The 8533-nt window shown below is 44.5% G+C and overlaps 1 protein-coding gene across 1 annotated transcript; it reads left to right on the top strand.

Annotated features, from left to right (window-relative positions):
* Nucleotides 1-1455: 1455 nt before the first annotated feature.
* CISD1 (CDGSH iron sulfur domain 1) lies at nt 1456-8477 on the top strand. Its single transcript, XM_082223712.1, has 3 exons — nt 1456-1604; nt 6115-6320; nt 8067-8477. Exons 1-3 carry the CDS (start codon nt 1574-1576, stop codon nt 8154-8156), a joined length of 327 nt encoding a protein of 108 aa, XP_082079838.1. The 5' UTR covers nt 1456-1573; the 3' UTR covers nt 8157-8477.
* The last annotated feature ends 56 nt before the right edge of the window (nt 8478-8533 follow it).

Raw genomic sequence — 8533 nt, 5'->3', positions numbered from 1 at the left:
TCCTGGTACTATCCAGACGTTTTGGACTTGATAACTCATTAGCACCAGCCAGCATAGCTTGTTGGTGAGGGATGATGGGAGTAGTAATCCAAAAATCTGGAAGACACAAGGCTGAGGAAGTCTGCTATGGAATTTCCGTGTGCCATGTATCTGTAAAGCAGAATCTTTTACAAGAAAGACGTAGCAGGGCTACTTGGAACATGCTGTGAAGACAAAATAATAAATATGAGATTTCATTCTGAATATATGCAAATTGCCATTAGTTCACCACAACAGTGAAACCGTAGATACCACTATCCGGCACGCTACACAACTGGTATTGGAAGACTGCATAGGCTATTCTACTGATTTTCTTTATTTTTCTTTTTGCTGCACGTGTGTGAAAGTTGGGGTTGTTCAGCCCATCCTCACCAGTTACATAATAGTAGATCTACTTTTCCATATAAGCTGGGTATACTAACAACTATGTATTTTTTAGGGTTGCAGCCCAATATTCTATGCATGTGTATGTGGAAGCAGCACTGAATTCAATAAGGCTTACTCCCAGGCAAGTGTTTCTGATGTTGCATCTTAAAGGCACAGGCAAGTCAGGGATCTGGAACTGATTTTCTTCTCTTTTTTACACTTTTATATACCTTATGGTAAATTGTGGGTAAGAAATCTAAATCAATAAAATAAAACATATGGTGCATCAAAGGCCCCCATCCCTGTTGTAAGTAAAGCATGGAAACCTGTCAGCAGCAGAGGACCTTCTTGATGAAAAAGGTGAAAAAGAGGAAAAATTAAGGGAAGGGGCTGTAGCTCAAAGTGGTAGCCCATCTGTTTTGCTTGCGGAAGTTCTCAGGCATCTCCAGGAGAGCCCCACCTGAAAGGAAATTCCAACAAGTTTGCCTTTCAGGAGAACAACCTACGCCTGTTGGGATCATCTCTCCTCTCAACTTCTTAAAGGTTTCGAGGATCAGTGGCAGCAGGTGCCCCTCAAGACTGGTAGGGTGTAGGTGGACCTGGGACCAACTCTGCAAGAGCAACACCGAGGCTAAGCAGGAGGAGGAGGAGCTGGCAGGCACCGCCATCCCATGGACTGTTTGCAAGCAGGAAGGCAGGCGCTTCGGTTGGTGGGGCAGCGCCCTCTTAGCCCTCCGCTGAGCTACCCTGTCCCCTTTGGCACCTGTCCCCCAAATCTTTCCCGGCTCGTTTATTCAGCTGCTTCTCGCATTTGCAGCATTTATGCTCAGGGTGGCATTGACTGTTCTTCTTCCTCCTCCCCCCCCCTTTTCCTTTAATCCTCCCGACGACCCCCGAGGTCTCTAAGTCTCCAGCCGCCGGCGATCTCACTCACCCCTGACCTCCCTCCACCCACCGCGGCCACCCTTCCCGCTAGAGCCGCGCTGGGTGCTTTTGCAGCGCTTGCCCCGCCCCTTGAAGCAGAGAGGCCGCCCCCGGCCGGCGCCATGTTAAAAGCCCCGGCGCGCAGGCGCGTCGCCGCCGGGTGTCACTTCCCTCGCTCCGCCTCGCGCGCCCTTCGCCGGAGCCTCCGAGGGTGGCCGCGCGGCGTGCGTCCGGGGCTGCAGTCATGGGGCTCGGGTCGAATTCTTCCGTGCGGGGTAAGAGCCTGCAAGGTCGCGGGGTTGCAGCGACGCCCTTGCAAGGGGGGGGCGGGTTATGTGGGGTTTCTCCGTGGTTCCCGAGCAGTTCTTTCCTCCTTTTGACCCGCGTTGCCAACCGAGAGAGAGAGACCTGTTACCTTAGAGCGGGGCCCTGTGTGCCGTGCAGTTCTCTTTCCCCCTCAAAACAGGCGCATCTTCACGGCCGGGGAAAGAGAAAGGCTCCGGGAATGCGGCGCCTGCAACGAGGCGGGCGGGGCATAGTCTTTTTTTAATAGAGTGGACCCAGCCTGACTGTAATAGGGGGCGAGCAGTTTTGCACCTGCGACCTCTGCAGCTCCCCTGGGCTTTTTTTTTTTTTGCAGTGACCTTCAGCAGTTCTTTCCCCTCCAGGGCTCCGGTCGCCGCTTGGAGCGTTGCGCTGCGCAGCAAGAGCAGCAGCGATGCCCCGAGGCTGCTTCTTCCTCCTTCCCTCCTTGAGTCATCATAGCGGGCGTTGGCCAAGCGCTCGCCTTTCTCCCCGCACCTGTTTGCTCCGCGGGAGCCCTCGGGCGCCGCGCACTTCCGACAGTCGGGCTTCCCTGCCTGACCTCTGCCTCTCCCGCTCGCTTCTGCGCCGAGAACAAAGGAACTCGTGACTGCGCTACAAATGCCAAGCATTTCTGCTGCTGGAATTGTTGTCTCGGGTCTTTAAGCTGAGGCACCGCGTTCCTAGCCGGAATTTGGCTCTTTTGGGAAGGGGGCGTGGTGAAGCTCGGCCTCTGAATTGCTCGTGGTGGACGCCCTTGAAGCTCTTGCGCGGAAACCAGCGTCTTTAACGAATACCTTTGGGGATTAGTGGGGTAGTTTAGTGCTCCTGCTGGGGGAAATGTAACTAGATGTGGGTTTGAGAAAGGTTGCATTCAGGCTCCTGCTCCTAAGGGGAGAGGCTTCAGGGCTTCGTTTGCCTAAAAGTCGCACTTTGATTTGAGGGCTGGCCTTTTTGGTCAATAGTGAGCAGAGGGCACTTGGCACATAATCAGAGATTGGCTGGGATTCTCCCCTGTTTTTACTTGTAAGGTTTAGCAAACGAACATCAACTAAGGGTGTGGATTGCTAATTCATATTTTGAAGAACTATTGCCCAGCTTTGAAAAGATTCTGAAGCAGGATTCCTCAAACTCTGCCCTCCAGATGTTTTTGGCCTACAACTCCCATGATCCCTAGTTAGCAGGGCCAGTGGTCAGGGATGATGGGAATTGTAGTCTCAAAAAACATATGGAGGGCTGAGTTTGAGGAAGCTTGTTCAGAATCTAAAGGGGCCTAAGTGTTCTTTGACCCTGGATAAGTAACAATCTTTCAAGTTCCAGGATCTGTAGAGCAGAACTGTCATCTTGTGATGAAAAACAGGATAAAGCAGTCAGGTGCTGTACAACCACACTAAATAAAGCACTATTGCTGTAAGAGCTGTTTTCAGTATTTGTGTTATTCCCTACTCCATGTCAAGTCTCTCAATTTCAGGCCTTAGTTTCTGGGCATTCACATCTCTAAGGACACCTGATGCACGCCCAGAGTTGTAATTTTTTGTAGGTGTCTCTGTCCAGCATTTTAGGCAGGTGCCTGTCGGGATCCTGACATCACATATGTTATATAGCTCAATCCTTTTGTATATGATATTCTGTACATTCACCATAGTTCCTGATTACCCATTTTCCTTGCGCCCTACAGTGCTCTTGGTGGCAACACTCCATCCTCCACTTATGTTAGTTAAGTTAAATAGTTGGAATCAGAATACTCTTGCCATATTTATCTTGGTCTGCGTGATCTGTTCCCTACTATGGTTTATATGTGCCTATGACACAGGTGCAGCCTTGCAGGTATGTAGTTAGACCCCCTAACTTTCAACAAGTGCAGGGCATCTGAAAGTTGCAAGCTTCTTTTTGTGATGTGTTGGTCCATGCTTTCCTGTGTTCTGTCTGACATGAGCTGGTTGGATTTCATGAGTGTGTAGTTATATACTGTATAGCTTTTGTTGTATTGACGTGTGGGTATGGAGTTTGTGAGCTGTTTGTCTTACTGAACTTGGAAATAAAACTCGGCACCAAGGACTTTCGCCTATCTACAAAAAGATTCAGCGGTAGCTGTGTTGCTCCACTATAGTTGGTTAAATTGAGAGTATGGTACAACAGTTTTATGAGGCTTGTTAGATATTGACGGTAAGAACTTTACAGTTTCACAAAACTCTAGGCAGGCAGAGATAAAGAAGAGGGAGTAAATAAAATACTTTTGGTGCAGATGGAGTTTCTGCCATGCCCTCCAATATGTTGCAGTTTCCAAGATGGTTGTCCAGGAAGCCTTTTGCAGAGCTTTGTCTTATTCTCTGCTCAGCATAAAATATCTCTGGTTGTGTGATACGATTTTTCCAGACAATTTTTATAGGGAAAATTCTTCTGTAAATTAGGGTAATTTGCAAATGAGAAAATCTCCCATTTGTTTTAGTAAATTTTCTGATATCCAAGATCTAGAGAATAACCTAATTCAACATGCTTATTTTACTTTAGCAGACAAAGCTAAAAACTCCGAAACTTCCAAGTTTGGCTAGTGGCATCTATTCTTTATTATTAATGAGCTTCTGGAATGGAACATTTTCTGCAGAAAAATAACTGGATGTTCTCAAAACATTTTGGTTCTAACTGTAATCAGTCTTCTTAAAACACTGCCTTCATACTGCGATCACACATTGTAAACACAACTTTCTACCATGTCTTCGCTAACAACTTTATCTCTTCCCATCTCCCCTCTTTAATACTGAGCTAGAGAAAAATTCTGTGATTCTGCAAAAGCAGCCCACTGCTGTTTTTTGTTCTTAAGCTGGTCCTGATAAAAGTGTTATGGACTTGCATATAGGTGATAGGGACAAGTTGGTGGAGCTCAAGCTTCCTACCCTCTGGTATATTTTTTGGTCTGCCTGGAAGCTCTGCTAAAGCTTCTAGGGTAAATATTTTGGTTGTGTTGACTGCAACCCTTGCTTTAGTGCCGGGTGGAGAACTTCCAGCTGTCAGGCCTCATTAGGACTACCAGGCACCCTCATTTGGCCTATGAGACTGTTTTGGCCAAGCTGTAGCAACTTTCTCTGTACCTGATGCTGTGCATGAGGTCAGGGCAGGTAAAAACCTGGTTTAGCTGAAAGTGTGTTTATTTGCACTGCTGACCAGCACTTTGAAAGGAACTTCTGAAGATCCAATAATTGGCTGATTGTCAGAAGCCCCTTTCAAAGCCCTGCACAAAATAGTGTTTCGAGAAAGGGTTCTGAAGACCACCTCTGAGCAAAAAAGGTCAATGGACCTCATTGTGACATCAACTGATTGACAGATAGGGGAAGATAACAATCTGGCCTGCTGGGCTAAAAATTTTTCCTACTCCTGCTTTAGTGGAACTCCTGATTCAACAGAATGCCTTCTGTTGAAATAATAGTGTGGACAAGGTATAAAGTATTATTGCACAAGATTGCATCTTCAGGGTTGCTAATCCAAACACGTAAATCCTAATGCGGTCAGTGGGAGTTTTAGAATTTTTAATTGGGAAATGCTTGTTTGTTTGCAAAGTTAATCACCTCTGGTTAGCCTGGAAGCTAGTAACCTCTATTGTGTCAATGATTGTGATTGATGAATAGGTTGACTTCTCTTTCCTCAAGAGTACTAGATTAATAATAAATACATGTACTGATGACCTTATTTTTACCTGCCAGATAATATTCGAATTCCTTCTCTTCCTATGAGAACCCTTTCCAGGTTATCTCTTGTCTCAGTATGTAGTTCTATGTAACTCTTTTGATCTAACTTACTTGTTTCTCATTTTGCCATTCCTTAAAGTCATGTGTTAGCTACATTTTTGACCTTTTGAAAATAGTACTTACTTGGAAATGGTTGTGCTCTAAGTTGCATAGGGAGGGGGAAGAAGTCTTGAGGGTTAATCATTTCCTTGAGAAGGGAAACATGATTTCTAGTATTCTAATATTCTAAATTTTATTTACCCCTTCTACTGGGTCTACACAAAAGAAATGAAGTGGTTCCTTTCCATGAGTGTCAGAACAAAAACTAAAACTACAATCGTATTTTTGAACTTGATCAAACTCACCACTTGGAATAGAATAGCATTTTAGGGGTTGAATCCAACTAGGATATACTTGGAGGTAGACCCACTGAAATCAATGGACCTATGTTAATTATGTCCATTAATTTCAATGTCTGTATTCAGAATAGGTCTAACATTAGATGTAACCCTAAGGCGCTAATCCTGTGCACACTTTGGAAGCAAAATCTTTCCGTGTTTAGTGAGTAGACATGCATGGGAAAGAGTGCTTTCAGTTTATATTCTGGCAGTTTGGGAACGCAGATTAAGCCCTACTAAATGCTATGAAGTGTGTATGAGGAGAAAATGAAAATTCTGTCAGACGGTAACTTCTCAGCACCAGTTTGCACAAAAGGCCTTAGTGAGTGCTCTTTAACCATTTCTCCATATTTCTGTTTCAGTTGAATGGATTGCAGCCGTTACGTTTGCTGCTGGAGCGGCAGCCATTGGCTATCTTGCTTACAAAAAATTTATCAGCAAGGACAGATGCTGTAATGGGATGGTAAATCTCCATATCCAGAAAGATAACCCAAAGGTAGTCCATGCATTTGATATGGAAGATTTGGGGGAGAAAGCTGTGTACTGCCGATGTTGGAGGTCAAAGAAGGTAAGAGAAGAAAACGGCAAATATCTTGTAACTTTTAAATTACAAATTAGCTGAACCCTCCACAGCCAAAGTACTTACCATATTTTTTGCTCTATAAGAGGCACTTTTCCCTTCCCAGAAAGTAAGGGGAAATATGTGTGCGTCTTATGGAGCGAATGCAGGCGGGAGGCTCTGCTCAGTGCTCCCTTTAAAGAGCCGCGTGGAGCATGTCTTGAGGCTCTTCAGGGTTTTTCCACGAGGAGAGAGAAGGGCTGCCCTTCTCCCTCAGGGAAAAGCCCCCAAGCAGGGCACACTCCGCACGCTCTTTAAAGGGAGCACGGCTCTCGGGGAAGCCTTTAGCCACGTGCAGCCTCTCCTGGGCAGGGGGATGAAGGCTACCCCTGCCCGGAAGAGGCTGCGCGCGGCTATCCCATAAGCCAGGACGGCAAGCAGGATCGCTGCGCAACAATCCCGCTTGCTGTCCTGGCTTCTGGGATTCAGAATATTTTTTCCCCCTTGTTTTCCTCTTCCAAAAACCAGGTGTGTCTTATGGTCTGGTGCATCTTATAGAGCGAAAAATACGGTACTTTTAGTTCATCACGAAGAATCAGAAGGAATAACTGAAAGTCCAGTAATCGGCTATTTCTAGAATCAAAGCAATTTTCCATAGGAGGAAGGTTTCCTCCTGAGAGCATGTAACATAAGAGTAAACACCACTGAATATTGATGTTTAAGCATTCATATTTTAAAAGACAACTGAGAGGGGTAGGTTATAGTGGGAAAAGAAATATTGCAAGAGGAGAATAGGTTGTTCAATGTTCGAAGCAAAAAAGGAATTATTCTAGTGTAAATTGTAACAGTGGTTGGATAATAAAGCAGTTGATCAAATATGTTGAAATACTTTCATCCTGTCCTTGTTTTCAAGGCCAAATGCTGATACTAGTCCTCAGACAAATGTATTTTATTTATAATGGCAGGAATTGAAAATTGCACTTTTTTGACGGGCCTGTGAATGCAACTATTATTGCAAGCCAGGCAGAATGACCCTGCTCCCCCCCCCCCCCCGTGCTGTTTTTGGGATTCTCCTGACTCTCCAGAATAGATTTGGGAGGAGGAGAGGAGAGGGTAGCAGCCCCATTGCTGGCTTCTGCTAGTGCAGTGGATTAGTTGAATCTAGGTCTAAGTTTAGTACGGACAAGTCTTCTGTCATATCAGCACAGGAACTGTGATATCTTCTGATGGCCTACTAAATTATTAGATGGTAGCGTACCCAAATTTCTTCAGCATTGGCTGTAAACAGCATTTAACTCTCGACCATGGTTTGATTAATCATAGTTTGCTTAGCCAACCATGTGTTGGTTTCACAGTTAGGAAAATACACTGTGACTTGGTTCTCCAAAGTGCAACTTGTTTTCCACCTGTGCTGATCTTGTGGCCCTGTAGTTTGGCAGGTACCTGGGAAGGAATAGTCAAACAAACCATGGTTAAGCAAGGCCATTGGGTTGAGACATAATGCCAACCATAGTCTTCAAAAACAGTGATTCGTAAGCCAACTACAAATCATAGCATTACATTCAGATTTTCTTGCCAGAAAATAAATTATAGCTATCCACTGGGCTGCATTCAGATTTCAAGTCAACAACACTTAGGCTAAACAAACCATGACTTGGTATAAATCAGGCCACTCTTAGGTTTCCTTGTTGTTTGTGAATTGCTATTTGCTATATATATATAAAAGTAAATTTAAGGTATTTTTTCCCTCCCTAGTTTCCATTATGCGATGGGTCTCATACAAACCATAATGATGAAACGGGAGACAATGTGGGACCTCTGATCATCAAGAGAAAAGATGCATAAATGATGAATGATCTGGACACTGCACAAACAACCATATTGCAGTGTTTTCTGCTCACTTGTAATTGGTGTAAAAATGAGGTCTTAAGTCATTTCACTGAAGATTTTTAGATGTGTGGTATACAGTATGCTGCAACTGATGTAATTCATGGTGTTTGCCTTGCTTAAACACTACAATGTATGTTAGGAATGAATACTTGTGACCTTGCTTTTGTTTTGTCTTGTAAAATGTACATTCTCATTAAGTGTATTTAAAAAAAGACCTTTAGAATGTACTCCGAACTACGTATGGGAAGATAATACATTAAATTATTTTCAAATAAATTGTTGTAATCTGTCTTTATTGTTCATATCCACAAGCAATATAACAATGAAACGAC

The sequence above is a fragment of the Podarcis vaucheri genome (genome assembly GCF_965113315.1).
Source record: "Podarcis vaucheri genome assembly, chromosome: 5".
Taxonomy (NCBI): Eukaryota; Metazoa; Chordata; class Lepidosauria; order Squamata; family Lacertidae; genus Podarcis; species Podarcis vaucheri.
Note: the sequence above shows the minus strand (reverse complement) of the source record. Positions and strands in the feature narration are given on the sequence as shown.

Excerpts from the sequence above, each read along its gene's own strand:
- CISD1 (XM_082223712.1), top strand. The coding sequence starts at position 1,574 with ATGGGGCTCGGGTCGAATTCTTCCGTGCGGG. Across the intron at positions 1,605-6,114 it reads GTCGAATTCTTCCGTGCGGG|TTGAATGGATTGCAGCCGTT; the intron begins GTAAGAGCCTGC and ends TTTCTGTTTCAG. Across the intron at positions 6,321-8,066 it reads GATGTTGGAGGTCAAAGAAG|TTTCCATTATGCGATGGGTC; the intron begins GTAAGAGAAGAA and ends TTCCCTCCCTAG.